Raw genomic sequence first — 17,433 nt, 5'->3', positions numbered from 1 at the left:
TCAGGACCCGGAGGGGGAAGGTCCTGCCGCCGTTTCTTGGGCGACCTCAACGGGGAAGGGAATAAGGCGTGTTATATTAGCTGAGCCATTCGCAGCCTTTCCCTCTCTTGGTGTGTTTGGACGACATGTCCCATCATCCTAATCCAGCGTGGTTTGAGGGAGGTCATGCAGCGCACTTGGGAGGGCACCTGGTTGAGAGAGTTTGAAATAAAATATAACCTTTAAGGTTGCTGTCCCTGATCCTGATATTGCAGCCCTAAGGATCGTATAATTGATAAAATTCTGGATTGCGTGATCAGCATCAGTTAAAAAAAAAGGGATCCTATGTATGTTTCTTCACGAGGAGAGGCCGTATTTTGCAGTTGTTGTATTTCAACATTTGCATTCTATTTCTGCTAGACTCAAGGTTTTTAATTGAAGGATGTAAAAATGCTGCTTTTGTCATGGATTAAGGCTGAAGCCTTTTATAATTAAATAGGCAAAGAAAATGCCCTCACAAAAACCAATGAGATATGGACATACAGAAGGCCAGACAGATGTCTGTTTCAATGATACTGGAAGGTGAGTGATTGAAGCTTATCTTTGCTTATCTAGTGATTTACTTCAGAAATATATAAATATTTTTGGGGTGCTTAGTTGCATGAAATTAGGCAACCAAAACATAGAAATCTATTATTATTATTATTGGCAGATGTCCCCAAATGCTTGTCCAAAATGAAACGTTTGCATCTCTTTTTACACAAATGATTTTATGCTTTGTGAAATACACCAAGATAAAGCTCAAATGTTGCTCTGTATCTAACTACTGTTGAAGGCACTCCTTCATAATTATGAAATACTGAATGTTTTTGTAAAAGCTTCCTTTACCTAATCACAATGTTCTTTAAATTAGTTGTTGAGGTCTTCCTTACCTTTTATAATCTCATTGATTATTTCCATTATATTATTATCTGCTTATTTTATATGCAATTTTTTGCTTTATAGAAAATCTTTGTTATATTATCTGTAGTCACACTGTGCAGAAAGGCAGAGTATAGGTAATAAAATATTTGCACATTTCAATTGCAGTTCAGCACAGATATATATATATATATATATATATATATATATATATATATATATATATATGTATGTATGTATGTATGTATGTATAAAAACATATATCTGGTCCTTGTGAGTGGAAAGTATGTTCCATGGTCATCTGTGCCTGACCGAATAATAAGCAGCAAAGGAATTAAGAGAAACTAGTGTTGGATTCATGACAGCACATTAAAAAGTTCATCAGTCTCTTTTCAAAGTGACTAGGTTTGAACACCCCTTCCACCGCACCATGTAAGCCATGCCAAAGTTATTTCCCAATATAATTAAAATAAATAACCAAAATAATTCAATGTATATAGCTTGTTAGCAATGGCACTTGGGACCCTAATTGCTATCACTAAGCAATATGGTCATAAAGTGTGGCATCATGTGATTACGCTGCTTAGTGATGCGATTCCAGTACTCCCAGTTGTCATCCTTAAGTGAATCATTGTGGGTTTGCATATATATAATTAGCTGGGTTTGTACATTGTAGTAAGTCATAAACTGGTTTAGAAATCAGACTGATCAGATTCACTTAAGATAGGAAGGCAAAAGTAAAGAAAACACACTAGGAGTTTAATATGTATATGTATATCTGAGATTAATTAACCTGGGGAACTACTTTATATTGACTGTTTCCCTATGACTATCATTAAGTGTTGTACCTTATGATTCTTGATGAATGAATCTCTTCTTTTATGTACACCGAGAGCATATGCACCAAGACAAATTCCTTGTGTGTCCCCACTTGGCCAATAAAGAAATTCTCTTCTCTTCTCTTCTCTTCTTTTCTTTTCTTTTCTTTTCTTTTCTTTTCTTTTCTTTTCTCTTCTCTTCTCTTCTTTTCTCTTCTTTTCTTTTCTATTCTATTCTATTCTATTCTATTCTATTCTATTCTATTCTATTCTATTCTATTTAGGAAACATCAGTCCTATAAATGCCATTCCTTGAGACCAGCATCTTTGCTTGTATCATTATTTATTATTCTTTAAAGGTTATTTAAAGAAAAAAATACAGTTGGATAATGTATCTTTTGTTACAATATATTTTAATGAGATCTGAATGTGTGTGTATGAAATAGTTATGCATATTGTTACTATATCCCTGTATTTTGATTTTGTTTCTTTAGTTGTATTGTAACTTGTGGCAGTGATGGAGATGTAAGAATTTGGGAAAGCCTGGATGATGATGATCCAAAGTCCATTAATGTAGGCGAAAAAGCCTACTCGTTTGCTCTCAAGGTACTCCTGAAACTGATACAAATGATAGTGTGTTTTCTTTCACTATTTGCATAATTGTTATTTGTGATAGAACATCAACTAGATTCCTTTATTATGCTTAGTTTGCTAAAACATGATTAGCGAACTGTACTACAATTGGCTGGATTCATACATCATTCTAAATTACATAAACCACAGTGTACAAACTGCAGTACTTGGAATCACATAACATTACAAAACAAAATCCAAACAAAACACATAAGTTTATATTAAGTGTGAACCAAGCCATTGAATAGACTTGTATATAATGGTGAACTAATCCTATTTTTCATGTAAAAAGTTGCTTTATTTTAGAGGGATTTTGCATTCCGAATATAGCATTTCTAATTCAGTAGGGTTATTTTGAAACCGAAATACTTCCAAAATGATCAAAACAGTAAATATCACCTGGCTCAGATTCAAAACCATTGCATCCAAAACTTGGTAGGTAAATATTTAGTGTTAATTTTCAATTTCTCATATGTATGTGATTATGGCCTTGAGTTCATAAAAACATGTTATTAAATTGGGTTTGAAAACAAGTCAAGCTGTTCATCTAAGAAGGACAGAATTATGATCACATTCACAAATTTTTGTAAACTCTTGTAAAATGAAATAAATTATCCTTTTTCATCCATCCCTTTCTATTTTTCTGATCACCTGTACCTCAAATGATTAATTTTGGGGATTGGGGTAGCAAAATGTGATAACTTTTTCTGCAAATTACAACACTTCAGTTCCATAGAATAGATATATTTATTTATTCATTGAATGGAATTTAATTTCTTTATTTGTGTTACCACCTACATTTTATTGTGAAGTGATAGTAGAAATGTGCATTTTAAAAAAATTATTAAGCTTCTTGCTCAGATGCAAAAAGTCAAATGTATACAAATTACAGTTTTTCCCTGAATTACTATGTATTTCTAAACTTTTAAGTTTGGCTTTTTGTTGGTGCCTAGATCAAAATTCCTAAGATAATTTCATTACATTATTCAGTATTGGATGAAGTCTGCCCCCTGGTGAATATGGCATGTCAAAGCAAATCTAGTGCTTTCTTTAAGACATCCAAGTTTTATATCACAAGTGGAAACTGCACTTCCTTTTTTATCCTATTGATCTGGGTTGAATGTTTTGACCATCTGTTAGACTTAGGGAAATTTAACAGATGTTGCATCAGCTTTAAGCCTCTGCAAAACCTAAACCACCTATTTCCCCCCTTAAAATAGACCCCCAAATTAAAATGTATTAACCCCACATCCCTTGGAAGACTCAGTCCCAAAGAGGAGACTGGAAGGCCAAATTTAAAGTCTGGTTATTTTTGTATGTTTATGTATGATTAATGTGCTATGTATTTATCTAATTGCTTTTAATATTATGAATGCAATCAGTCTTCTATTTTTTCCTTCACCAGAGTTTTGCAGTTTTTTCCTAAAGCTTTGTTCACTATTGATCTTGTTCAGTAGTTAGTTTCCTAGTCTTTCAAATATGAGTATGTAGTCAGTTCTTTCTTGCCCTTCATCTATATATTTTCAGAATACCCTGTTTTCATGTTTCTTCCTTAACTTTATATTTGCATACACATACATGAATCATTATAATTTGTAAAGTAAACCATCAATCTAGGTCATCATGTTTTTTTAAAAAAAAGATCAATTAAAAGAGGATATTTAAAAACAAGAAATTGAATTAAACAACCAAAATTTCTGAAATATTCTAAAATAGGCAAAATATCTGACTTTTGACACTTTTTTGATTGGGCAAATCATACATATCGGCAATGCAAAGTGGTGGCTGACTCTTGTTTTAAAGCATAATCTTAAGTAAATATATCAGCCTTAATAACATCTACTGATTCTGCACCTCGAATATTGTCTTATAGTTTTCAGCTTTGGAGCTGTGAATAGAAAATAATTGGCTAAACTTAAGAATAGCATCATTTGTAGGTAAAAATAATAGATTAAGGCAGTAGTTAAATGCAAGGTTTAGCTTGGCAGTAATCTCTCCAGTCTCTGCATGAATAGTCTGAGACAGAAATGAGGTTGGATTTCTGATTTTTATCTCAATACATGTACAATAAGTCCACCTACAGTTGCTTGGTGTAATCAGTGTCTTTAATAATTGAAAAAGCAGTTGGAGAGAAATCACTGGTTTTTTTTGGTTTTTTTTCAGAATTTACCTTTTGTATCTGTCAAATTACATGAAATATTATTCTGTTCAAGGCAATGAAGGATGGACTAGTCTATAATCCTAATACTGCTTTATTTGTAGAATGGGAGATTGATTACTGCAGTATCTAACAACACTGTCCAAATCCATACATTCCCAGAAGGTCTTCCAGATGGTATCTTGACCCGTTTTACCACAAATGCAAACCATGTTGTTTTTAGTGCTGATGGGAGCAAAGTAGCTGTTGGATCTAGGTAAATATATTTGGGAGTTGAAAAGAAAAGTACCCAAACTGTTTCAGCTATGGATTATTTTTCCTACCTGAATTTGCTGGGAAAGAAGTATTCTTTTAACTAAGATATAAGCATTCTGTGCAAACAACTTTGTATGTTCTGCTCATTGTTCTTCTGAGACAAGAATTTAACTCATCCTTCCTCTATCTGCTGTCCTCCAGATGGGTGATTTTACATTTTCCACTTTATAAGTCAAGAAGCCAGTGAGTGGCAGACCAGAATAATGGAATTTGCAGCCCAACAATATCTGGAAGCTTTAGGATAGAGAGGTTGCATCAGATTGTTAACGTTTTATAGAGACATAGCAGCAGTTTACAATAGTCATCCATTTTGTGGGATATGGAAAGCTGTCTTCCTCATCAGTAATTATTTCTGCACTCTTACTGTCATTTGTAGTTATCTAAATACGTAAAATGGAATTTTGATGTTGAGTGTTTCACATAAACAAGACAATAGTATTTGCTATGGGAGATTAATAAATTTCAGAAAGTTAATTTTAAACTGCCATAGCCATTCTCTTTAGTTCTTGCTGTTATAAATAGGTTGTATGGTTTTATTTATGGAAATTGTTTTAGGATTAGTTCAGATTTTTTAATTGATTTGTTATTAATAAAGTGTGCTTGTGGTAGAATTTTCTTTAAGTAACTGTTTATTTTAATCAATAATTAACATGATTTGATTTTAAAATTAGAACCAGGTTGATGTAATGGTTAAGGCTAGAAACCGGGAGACTGAATTTTGGTTCCACTTTAGGCATGAAGCCACCTTGGTGATCCTTAGTCTCTTAGCCCTGGAAAACAGACAATGGCAAACCACATCTGAAAAACTGTCAGAGTTTCTTGCAAAAATCAGATCCAGAAGCACACACAGATAACTGATTCAGCTGGATTCATTAACTTCTTTATATACATAATAACAGATGAAGTATTTATAATACCAATATAGATTCTTCTTCAATATAGTAGCAGTTACAACACAAGGCAGGAGAGAACAGTTAGTTTCATTTCAGCAGAGCAGATAAGTTCACACTCATTGGTTTCAGTTTCTCTGCACAGATTCAGAAGCTGCAGACTAAGACATGCCCTGGCTCCAATCTGTCTCAGCTCTCAATTGGCTGACTTAATTGCTATGCCTATTCATTGGCTGATCTATTCCAGTTTATGAATATTCATACTTTGACAAAAACTTTGCCAAGAAATCTGCAGGATCTAGTCAGCCAGTTACCAGAAGTTAAAAATGACTCAAAGACAGACACCAAAAAGTTTAGAATAAATAATGTGAATTAATCTATTACTTGGAGAGATTTTACTTCTATAATTTTCTTTGCTAAAACATTTACCATATTTTTCAGAGTATAAGACGTGCCTTTTTCCCCCAAAAAAGAGGGTGAAAATCTGGGTGCGTCTTATACTCTGAATGTAGCTTTGCCCAGCTTCTCAAACGGAAATTTTAGAGGCTGAAAAAAGCATCAGAAAAGAAGCCCCCAAACAGAGCTTCAGAGGCTTTTTTTCTGAAGCTGTTTCGGAGGCTTTCAGAGGCAGAAAAGAAAGTTTTTTCTGAAACAGTTTCAGAAGTTTCAGAGGCAGAAAAAAAAAGCAAGGCACAGAGCTCACAACCAAGGAACCTGTTGCTAAAATTCACCTCTGGGAATAGCTGATTGGGGGTATTCCAGGAGGCCGATCCACCTGCCAATCAGCTTTTTTCTTATTTTCCTCCCCAAAAACTGAGGTGCGTCTTATACTCCGGTGCGTTTTATACTCCGGTGCGTCTTATACTCTGAAAAATACAGTATATGTACGTGTGTGTCCATGGGTGTGCCCAAGAATGACTCCAAAAAGGTAGTTAAAATACTGTTTAGAATGGTGGTACAGTGCCTGTTTATTCAATTTAAAAATACCCTTCTTGTTTTTTTTAAATATCTCTAGTGATTTTCTGGTGAAAATAGTGGATGTAACTGACAGCAGCCAACAAAAGACATTTCGAGGACATGATGCACCTGTTTTGAGTGTGTCATTGGATCCAGCTGATACCTTTCTGGTATGTCCTATAGACTTTCTTTTCATTGCTTTTTAATAACATTCTATAATTCTATGATTTTGCATTGTTGTATTTCCCCAATGCAGCATTTCTTTATTGTTTTCACACCTATAGACAAAACCTTGCCAGACTGAGGACTGCTATTTGCATCTAAAGCAGAATTTTCCAACCTTTCTAGCTTGGCAGACTGGTGGGGGAGGGGTGAACGGTGAGGGGATGGTTCCGCGCGAGTGGCAGGCAAACACACATGTGCAGCTCCATTTGCAGGAGCAACAGACACACGCTCCTGCCACTTGCGCAAATCTCTGTGTGTGTGTGGGCACCACTTCCATGGCCCAGTTCCAAATGATTCAAGGCCCGGTAGTGGGCCACCACCAAGGGGTTGGGGACCCCTGATCTACAGTATACTCTGTGAACTATTAAGGACGGCTGTTTTAGGAGTGAGTTGCCACTTGCTTCTCTGGAATGCACCCCCACCCTCTTGGGGATTCACTTTAAAATATATTTCATCACAAATACATAGACAGCATAAATAGGTGAAAAGGTATATTTGTTGGACTGCATGATGGTTTAAAAGTACCCAGTTTTTAGAGTTTTTACTACCAGCTTTTACAATATATTGTATTTACTTACTGTATTTCTTTTCTAGAATAGGATAATAAAGGTTCTTAAATACCTGTTTCAGATTTCACCCAGGTGGTTCCTACAGGCAAGGAAATCCCAGTCAGGTGAACGAATTAATAAATAGTAATTTGTGTATTAAAATTACATCCTGCCTTTCGGCTTAAAAAACATTCTCCTCCAGAGTGGGATGTTTCAGGAAAAGTATGTCAGCAAAGATGTGGTTTCATACAGTGTCATAATACTGAATTCTGCCATTTTAAATGTAAATACAAGCAGGTGCTTACTGCTTACTTAAGCAGTAAGTAATGCCAGGTGCTATTATCTTTAAAAATATTCCTTTTTCAGGCATCAGCTAGCTGTGATGGATCTATCAGAGTGTGGAAAATTTCAGAACAGGTAAATAATATTTTCTGTTTCCCATTTTAAATCTTGATTTAAATCCTAATGCAAGTTTGGAGTGTCAGTGTGAAACTAAACTTGCAGACTATAATTCTTTTAGCAATTTGGAATAAACCTTTTTGAATTCAGTAAGGCTTGGAACACAAACCTTAACATATATAGTGAGTTATAAATACTATATTTAGGAATGTTTTGTCTTGAAAATCAATTGTGATAGTCTAGCTCTTTTTATGGAAAATGCATGTTGTTACTTGGCTTGTCAGTGGGGAACTCTTAATAATTCAAGAAACCTCAGGATTTAGTAAGAAAAACATAAGGTGAGAAGCATTAATTAATTTTTATTTACATTGGAAATAAAGCAGTTGACTGAAAACAGGGCTGTCTCATATGAATTAGATTGATAAAACTTGTTAAAACTATCTAGGGAGTTTTGGGTCTGGATGACCCTAAACCTCTAACGTTCCAGGAATGGCAGTGTAAGTATTCCATGTTAAAAAAATCAATATGGCTGCTGACACCTACTTCTTCCAACTTGCAAAATATTTTATATTTCAGAAAGGTTTATATCAAGCTAGTTAACGACCGTTACCTTATTTTACTTCCAGAATTGTGAGATAAGCTGGCCGCTGCTGCAAAAATGTAATGATGTGATAAATGCAAAATCCCTATGTAGACTGGCTTGGCAACCGAAAATAGGAAAGGTAATAAGTTGCCCTATCTATTTTTGTTTTAGTGTATGTGTGCGTGTGTGCACATGCATGTGTGCACATAGGCATGCGCTATGAAGGTTGCAAGAAACAGTACTGATGAGACATGCCATCATTTGGATGTCCTGTTTTATATGGATGCCTCGGGGGGTAAATGCATGTGTGCACACACATGCTGATTTACGTAGGTGGGTAGATGGCAACACCAAAGGTTCATTCTTGGTTTCCTTGCTTGTGAAAGCTATCTGCAAAGTAGCAAAAAAGTGAAAAGACACTGAAAGTCCAGGTTACTCATTGCCCCAATTCCTCTTTGCTGTTTTTCAAGAATCAAGGAAAATAATGGGAGAAACTATGGGGAGGAAAGATGCCTTTCCTGTTCTTTATGCCAAGAAGTCACAGGATCCTGAAAGTTGCAGGCTTTCTTGAATGACTCATCATTCCTTTTGCCCATTTTCTGAGAACTTTGTTCACTTGCAAAAAGCGTTGTAGTGAGAAGAGAGAAAAGCTAGCAGCAGTAGAGGGAGGAGTTGGAAGAAAAATTCAATTCATTTTTGAAAAGCATCAGAGAAGTCATAAAGAACTGGAGAACAAGAAATATCCACCTGGACAAAGCAAGTGGAAGCAAAAAATATATCAGAGGAGATGAGAGTTATCTAATAAAGAATACCTCATGAATGGTACTATAAAGCTAATAGCAGCATTTCTCTGCAAAACCCATTATATTTAGGCTGCATTCAGAAAAGTGTTTCAGCAGTCAGTTCTGGGAAAGAAGTGAGCGTGCAGAGGAGCAAAAGTGTCTGCATACCATGCTTGCCGTGGATTGCGAGGATTGAGTGAAAGAGAAGTCTTAATGATTTTGGTGAAAAATCCCATTTCTCATCTAGGCTAACTCTAGTCATATCGGTGGTTGAACTAGAATGGACTAGAGGATTCTCATTAAAGTAGGCTTGATAAATTAAGTTGCTGATGCTTGGCATGTTACATCATGCAGTTGTTTGATTGAAATAGGACATTTATTAGAACTTTATTGCCCTTGAGGACTCACAAAGGGATTTTAAAATCCTGCCCTATTCTAACTCAGCGTAACATCTGTGATTGCTTGACATTTATTATCTCTTGACATTTGGTTCAATACTTTATGAAAAGCTTTTCACAATCCATATGACTCCGAAAAAGAATGCAGAGAAGAGAAAAATTATTTGGGGGCTGGAGGCTAACGCGTATGACAGGAATTACAGGAATTGGGTATGTGTACTCTAATGAAAAGAAGGACTAGGGGGGATATGATAGCACTGTTCCAATATTTGAGGGGCTCCTGCAAAACTAAGGAGAAATTTCGTAACAGTGAGAGCAATCCATCAATGGAACAGCTTGCCTTCAGAAGTTGTGGGTGCTCCATCACTGAAGCCTTTCAAAATGGACAACCATTTGTCAAATGGTGTAGGGTCTCTTGCTTGAGCAGGGGTTTGGACTAGAAGACCTCCAATGTCCCTTCCAACTCTATTCTATGTGATTCAAATGTATTCCACAGTTCCTTGAGTTGAAACCAAGATATTTAACTATTTATTTATTTATAAAATTTTGAACTAAATCCTTCTCGTGAACTGGAGGTTTGGGCTTTCTGACTTCTCCTAACCCATATGGGGCACTGGATCTATGGACTATGGACTCAAGGCCTATGTTCATAAATCACACTAAACTAAAAACCTGCCCCATTATAGCTCACCCAGATATGTCTTTGGTTTGTGTGAGTTCGTTTGTAAACAAAACCAGGATAGAACTTATTTAAAATAGCATTTAAAAATCAGGTCGATCTTATTAACATTTTTTTCTCCCTAAATAGCTACTAGCCATTCCAGTAGAAAAAACAATCAAACTATATAGAAGAGAAACATGGGATCATGAACTGGATCTATCAGATAATTTTATCACACAGGTTGGTATTCTTTTAGGTGCTTTTTAACCTGCTCTTGTTCTAAATAATGTTTGCTTGGTATCAGGGAAGAGAAAACCATATTTTCTTAAGCTGATTGATTGTTAGTGAGTCAGTCTGTTTGCAAAAGAGTTTAGTGCTATATGGGAAGTCTGATATTTGGCGTATGTATGTATGTATGTATGTATGTATGTCAGAGTAAAAGCAGAGACCTATGACCAATAGTAATCAGAGGTTAAGGTTCCTTGTTTTATGAGCTGTGTAAAATCTTGCAAAAGCAACAGTTGTTCTGCCTGTTACAGAAGTGTACTTTCCTCCTAACATTGACTGTGTACATTTGTAAATAGATGATTATTAGGGACCTACAGATCTAAGATCCAAAGCTCAATTGGGCAGATCACTAAGAAGCTTGTATGCCTGCCCTTGATCATCCAGATCTCAGTTATACATGCCAGGTCTGCATGCTCATCAGCAGGTTGTGAATGAGCACAATATACATGATTTGAAGATTTACCAACAGCAGGATAAACCCAAGGTCACCAACAATCCAATGATTAGAAACCAGGATTAATGTCAGGGTTCCAAGTAACACTAAGCCAGAAGTGGAGATTGACTCCATATTACCGTGTTTTCCCGAAAATAAGACCCTGTTTTATTTTTATTTTTTTTGAACCCTGAAATAAGCGCTTGGCCTTATTGCCATGTGCTCAAAAGCCCAGTTGGGCTTATTATCAGCGGATGTCTTATTTTGGGGAAAACAGGGTATTTATTTCCTTTCATCTAGAACAGCCCACATGGCACCCATTAGCATATCTGTCCTGGCCTGTTACAACCAGCATTGTGCTTGCTTTCATTTCCTGCTAGTCCCCACACCCTGCTGCTTACAATCACACCCATATTTCACAATCATACCACCATCTATACTAAAACTCAATATTGTTAAAACTTAAGAATTCGAGTTCTTCCCCTAGCACTTGCTAACTTCCTTCATTAGAACATCCACCCCCTCACTTACTTCAGATTATCACTTGCACATCTTTACAGCTGCCAACTTTGTTTTTGGTAAAGACCATCCAGAGGCTGGCAAACTACTTCAACACACCTATCCTTACCAAAAAGCAATGCAAAAAAAACTGTTCTCTTTTATTCAGTCTTGGCAGTCCTTTATTAAGCTCTGTCCTGATTGAATGGAAAAAAGAAGTCCCTGCTTGCCTACTCAGCCCTAGAGGGGCATCCAATTCTAATTTCAAAGTTTCTACCTTTCATATGGATGGTGATAGTAAAAAAAACAAATATCTCGCCCACGATTTGAATCCGTCCACAGATCCAAATAGAACTTACCTTTTGACATGGCTGAAACCAGAGAATTCAGCTCATGTTTTACTATGGTTAAATGGTAAGGCTTCCAAGCTGGCCTCCACTATTCAGGCTGCTGAGGCTCCCATCTCACCACCATTAGTAGTCCCAGGAGTGGGCAGTCCAGGCTATAAGATGGACTCTGTGGCTTCCAGTTTGAATCCTGCAGCTGTTTCTTGGCCTTCAGACTCCTCTAGTGTCCAATATTCCTAAACTAATTTCTTCTTGTTCCAGGAGATAAGACTCCAGGCTGCCACAGCTGGTTACTTCTTGCTTCTGCACACTCCTGTGACTAACTTGTGTTGGGCGGGCAATCCAAACTCTCATCAGGGTCTCGCTGCCTGGAGGCCATGCGGGTCTGGATGGGGAGGAACAGGCTCAGACTCAACCCGTCCAAGACCGAGTGGCTGTGGCTGCCGGCGTCCCGATATAGTCAGCAGGTGCCATCACTGACTATTGGGGGTGAATCTTTGCCCCCCACAGAGAGGGCTCGCAATCTGGGTGTCCTCCTGGACGCACGGCTGTCTTTAGAAGAGCATATGACGGCCGTGGCCAGGGGGGCCTTTTATCAGGTTCGCCTGATCCGCCAGTTGCAGCCCTTTCTGGACCGGGACGCCTTGCGCACAGTCACTCATGCCCTTGTCACCTCCCGGCTGGACTATTGTAATGCTCTCTACATGGGGCTCCCCTTGAAGAGCACCCGGAGGCTCCAACTGGTCCAGAATGCGGCCGCGCGGGTGGTTATGGGCGCAACTCGTTGTGCCCACGTGACACCCCTCCTGCGCGAGCTGCACTGGCTCCCAGTGATCTTCTGGGTGCGATTCAAGGTGTTGATTACCACCTTTAAAGCGCTCCATGGCATAGGACCCGGGTACCTTCGAGACCGACTTCTACCACCAATAGCCTCCCAACGACCAGTCCGTTCCCACAGAGAGGATCTCCTCAGGGTGCCATCAGCCAAGTTGTGTCGGCTGGCGACACCCAGGGGGAGGGCCTTCTCTGTGGGAGCCCCTGCCCTTTGGAATGATCTGCCCCCGGAAATACGTAAGATCTCCGACCTCCGGGTGTTCCGCTGCGCACTGAAGACCCTGTTGTTCCGCCAGGCAGGGCTGTCAATATAATAATTTTAAATTGGGGTATTTTAATTTTGGGGGTTTTAAATCGGCCAAATCTATTTAATTATTTTAATTTTTAATTATTGTTGTGTCTTGTGTTTTTAAATTGGCTGTACACCGTCCTGAGTCCTTCGGGAGAAGGGCGGTATAGAAATAAAATTATTATTATTATTATTATTATTATTATTATTATTATTATTATCATCATCATCATCATCATCATCATCATCATCATCATCATAGTGTATCCCACTAAGTATGTATACACATAGTGTATACCCACTATGATACACTGCCACAATGAATTTCTGGGATGTGGGCATTGCCACAGGTTTTCTATCCAGATATAAATTGCTGCCTTAACTTTCTCAATCCCTTCTCTTCATCTCTCTGTCTTCTTCCAAAACAGCACTGCAACATGATACTAACAAATTAATAACAACAAAAAATCCCTAAAACATATTTAACTCTCTGCTCAGGGGATGGGTACATCAAACACAATCTTAGCCAAAGCCACAGAATTTATAATATCAAGGACTTATTTTCTTTTTCTTTTTTTCATGTTAGCCCCTAAATGTTGTGGCCTGGTCTCCATGTGGACAATATTTGGCAGCTGGAAGCATCGGTGGCTATATAGTCATTTGGAAAGTGGAAACCCAAGAATGCCTGGAAAGGTACCAGTTGGTTTCAGTATCTCTTACAAAAGATGGGCTTTTGCAAAGACAAAATAAACTTATGGGAGCCACTAACTTATGACCTCAAAGGTTTGGTTAACCTATCCCATAAAATCCAAACTGGCAAATTTTGAGACTTTCTGCTTTCACATGGCTTGATCAAATAACATGAAGTTAATTGTTTGGTTTTGGTTTAACACGCTGTATAAGATCATAAAGCCTGAGCAGCTGCTTAGCAAAAGTCTTCCTGTCAGAATGATTTCAGATGCATCTATTATTATTATTATTATTATTATTATTATTATTATTATTATTATTGCCTTTTTTAGGGTGAAACATGAAAAAGGTTACACCGTTTGTGGTCTGGCATGGCATCCCAAAGGTGGCCAGCTTGCTTATACAGATACAGAAGGAAATCTTGGACTACTTGAGAATGTCTGTGATGTAGAAAAGAAGAAATCAATCCCTAAGGTAATATAAACTTTTTTTTTTTTAATTAACCTTGTGATTATGAACCTAATCATATGAATCTGACATTTATTGACTGGAAGGTAATTTCCCTTTTAAAAAAATGTTTGCTCATTTGATATACATATATTTATTAACTGTTAAATCCTGACTTCAGGCACCCAATTCTTCTATCAAAAGCTACGATGATCTTTTTGATGAGGATGACAAAGAGGACTTTCTGAATAGGGATTTCAGTGAGGATGACTGGGGCTCTAAGGCAGCAAGAAATGATGAAGATGAAGATGACTTTAAGATGGCGTCGGGACGTCCCAGAAACCGAGGCACAATAATAGAAGATGATGAGAACTCTCTAGGTTAGAATTTCCCAAAATAGGAGGTTCAGAACAGAGGGAGAGGCTGAATGTTGGAGCAACTATAAATCTAGAATCGTCAAAAAAGAAAAACAACAATGCATTATAAACATATTATCCCCTCTAGTTGAATACTGATTAATATATTGCTACAATGTTAGTTCCCTCCCCTTGCGAACCATGATTATAAATCTATAATCGTATAATGCTGTCAGTTTGGCTGCCAGCATTCTGGAAATGCTATAAAATGTCTTGATATAATCTATCTGCCTTTCGTAGATACTGGATTGCTGAAAGCTAATTCTGCCCTTGATAAGGAGCAAGAAGAGGATGATTTGGACAATTTTCCAGTTCAGCCACTGCCATCTGACCAGAGGCTGCTCTACAGTGGGCCATTGCCAACTCCTCGGCAAAAGCCATTCCAATCTGGTTCTACCCCAACACACCTCACTCACCGCTTCATGGTTAATTTCAGGTTTAAAATTGCTTCATTAGCCGATTTTTTAAACAATAAGGTTATTAATATTTTAAATAATTTGTAAGAACAGCTCAGAACTGATAGGAGTAAGGCAGCATATAAATTTAAATAACAGTAATAATAACTAGTTGTAATAATAATGAAGCTTCTAAATAGTCTACATAAGCAGTTTCACTTAGTACAAAACTGAATGGCTTTTAACGTATGTGTGGGTGGTGTTTGGATCATCTTCAGACTGTTAAGCTTTATCAGCCTAAATGGATAAAAGGCTGCAATTCTCACAAAAAAGGGCAAGTTCAGTTCATAAGTAACTACTGTAACTACCATGTTTCCCCAAAAATAAGACCCTGTCTTACAGTTTTTTTGAACCCTGAAATAAGTGCTTGGCCTTATTTTCGGAGAGGTCTTACTATTTTGGGGTGCATGGAGCAAGATGGGGATCCTCTTGCCATCTTATCTGATTTCCAACTCTGTGTTTAAATATTTTCAGGGGGAGACTTATTTTAGTGCATGCGCTCAAAAGCCCGATTGGGCTTATTATCAGGGGATGTCTTATTTTTGGAGAAACAGGGTATTACTGATAGTAGCTAACTACTATAACTATAGCTATTGGCTATAAACTTGCTCCTATAAAAGCAGGATAAGTATCATTAGTTGGTCCCCTTAACATTACTGACTGCACTTTTTGTGCAGTCTTTTCTTTTTAAAGCTTTGAATATTTATAGTAAAGTGAGTTGCAAAAATAACCCCTTTCAAAAATAGAGGTAGGTGTCTTTGAATTTCTGACTATGATTAAAGTAATAGAGATTTCTTCATAACTAGGAGGAAAAGAGAAATGTATTTAAGTATATTTAGGTAAGGTTAGAGTTAGAATCTATTGCTGCTGCTTCTAGGGAGAATGGAAATGTGTTTCAGAAGTTAGGAATTTTAATTTATTTCTCAGATGTTGATCCTGTGTTTTGCTACTTGCCTATTTTCAATGGCAAATTCATGTTGCAACTTATATAATGTACGTATCTATCTTGGTATATAGTCCTCCACTGATAGTGCTGTCATCCCTCATTCCCTCCATCTCAAACTTCACCTGCTGATTAAACATACCCAGAGATTATGAATGAGCTGTGTGTTATATGGCGTGTGTGTGTATAAACATACACATACATACATACAGTATGTACATATATACATATGGCACATCTAAAGTCAACCTTGTAGAAATATTTCTATCTTCTTAACAAGCCTTACCATCCTTCTTATAGGTATGGAATTCTGTGGGTATTATTCGCTGCTATAATGATGAACAAGACAATGCTATTGATGTCGAATTCCATGATACCGCAATACATCATGCAATGCATTTGCCAAATAATTTGAATCACACAATGGCAGATCTTTCCAGTGAAGCTATTTTATTGGCCTGTGAGAGCACAGAGGAACTAGCAAGGTAAAAAAAGACAAAGTACTTATTTGCAAATTGTAGCCAATAAAACTAACCTTTGTATTTCATGAATTTGCAAGGGAGCGAGCTGCACTTCAGAGCTGCTGTCCTGTTCTATTTGCTTCAAATTTTCCTTTTAAAAAAATCACATGGAAAATGAGGAAAAAGTGAAACCGATAACTGCAGATCTCCAAATTGGAACTACTTAATATTAATTCAAAAGCAGTGTCAGTGTAATCAACAAGCATTTTAGTTTATAATGCTCAAAAATGCAAGGCTAGAGGCATGTATCTGGACTTCCCTGTATTCTTGTTTTACTTACAGTCATTTCCCTTTTTCATCTTTAGCAAGCTATATTGCATCCATTTCAACTCCTGGAATTCTAACAAGGACTGGACTGTTGATATGCTGCAGGATGAAGACATTGAAGCTGTTTGTTTGGGACAGGGCTGGGCTGCATGCGCCACCAGTTCTCTTCTGCTTCGTGTCTTCACCATTGGCGGAGTTCAGAAAGAGATTTTCAGTTTCCCTGGACCTGTGGTGTCGATGGCAGGACATGGAGAGCAGCTGCTGGTGGTCTTTCACAAAGGTGCTTTCTGTATTTTTTTTTTTTTTAATTTGATTTATATGCCGCCCTTCTCCGGAAACTCAGGGCGGCTTACAATGCGTTAAGCAATAGCCTTCATACTTTTGTATATTTATACAAAGTCAGCTTATTGCCCCCACAAACTGGGTCCTCATTTAACCTACCTTAGAAAGGATGGAAGGCTGAGTCAGCCTTGAGCCTGGTAAGATTCGAACCTGCAGTAATTGCAGGCAGCTGTGTTAATGCACATACAGGGTGCATTAAACCACTGTACTACCAAACATTTGTTGTTTATTTGTTTAAAATGTTGATTATTCAAATCTCTTTCAGGTGTCCTTGTATGATTAGGGAAGGAATGCGGCTGATGGATGCCCAGTGTTTTGAAAGACCAGGAATTTCCAAAAAATTTGACCTTAGAAAAAGTTTGATACTCAAATGAGCCCTTCTGCATCCTGCGCCTA

The 17,433-nt window shown here is 37.4% G+C and overlaps 1 protein-coding gene across 4 annotated transcripts in view; it reads left to right on the top strand.

Moving 5' to 3' along the window:
• WDHD1 (WD repeat and HMG-box DNA binding protein 1) overlaps positions 1-17,433 on the top strand; it is a 32,285-nt gene that overhangs the window by 386 nt on the left and 14,466 nt on the right. For 2 of the 4 annotated variants that reach the window (XM_034433419.3, XM_087895255.1), the window contains exons 2-14: positions 479-561; positions 2,213-2,324; positions 4,614-4,765; positions 6,730-6,841; positions 7,811-7,861; positions 8,470-8,565; positions 10,415-10,507; positions 13,543-13,649; positions 13,979-14,120; positions 14,275-14,473; positions 14,750-14,934; positions 16,208-16,392; positions 16,734-16,975. In XM_034433419.3, the coding sequence (XP_034289310.2) occupies positions 488-561; positions 2,213-2,324; positions 4,614-4,765; positions 6,730-6,841; positions 7,811-7,861; positions 8,470-8,565; positions 10,415-10,507; positions 13,543-13,649; positions 13,979-14,120; positions 14,275-14,473; positions 14,750-14,934; positions 16,208-16,392; positions 16,734-16,975 (1,750 nt within the window). In that variant the 5' untranslated portion in view covers positions 479-487. Of the gene's footprint in view, positions 1-478; positions 562-2,212; positions 2,325-4,613; positions 4,766-6,729; positions 6,842-7,810; positions 7,862-8,469; positions 8,566-10,414; positions 10,508-13,542; positions 13,650-13,978; positions 14,121-14,274; positions 14,474-14,749; positions 14,986-16,207; positions 16,393-16,733; positions 16,976-17,433 lie in introns of all 4 variants that reach the window. The other 2 variants (XM_060693647.2, XM_060693650.2) reach the window with 1 other exon arrangement.

This window comes from Pantherophis guttatus, chromosome 1 (genome assembly GCF_059756535.1).
Source record: "Pantherophis guttatus breed Tessera chromosome 1, ASM5975653v1, whole genome shotgun sequence".
Classification (NCBI taxonomy): domain Eukaryota; kingdom Metazoa; phylum Chordata; class Lepidosauria; order Squamata; family Colubridae; genus Pantherophis; species Pantherophis guttatus.
The sequence above is the reverse complement of the archived record's forward strand: the minus strand, read 5'-3'. Positions and strand labels throughout refer to the sequence as shown.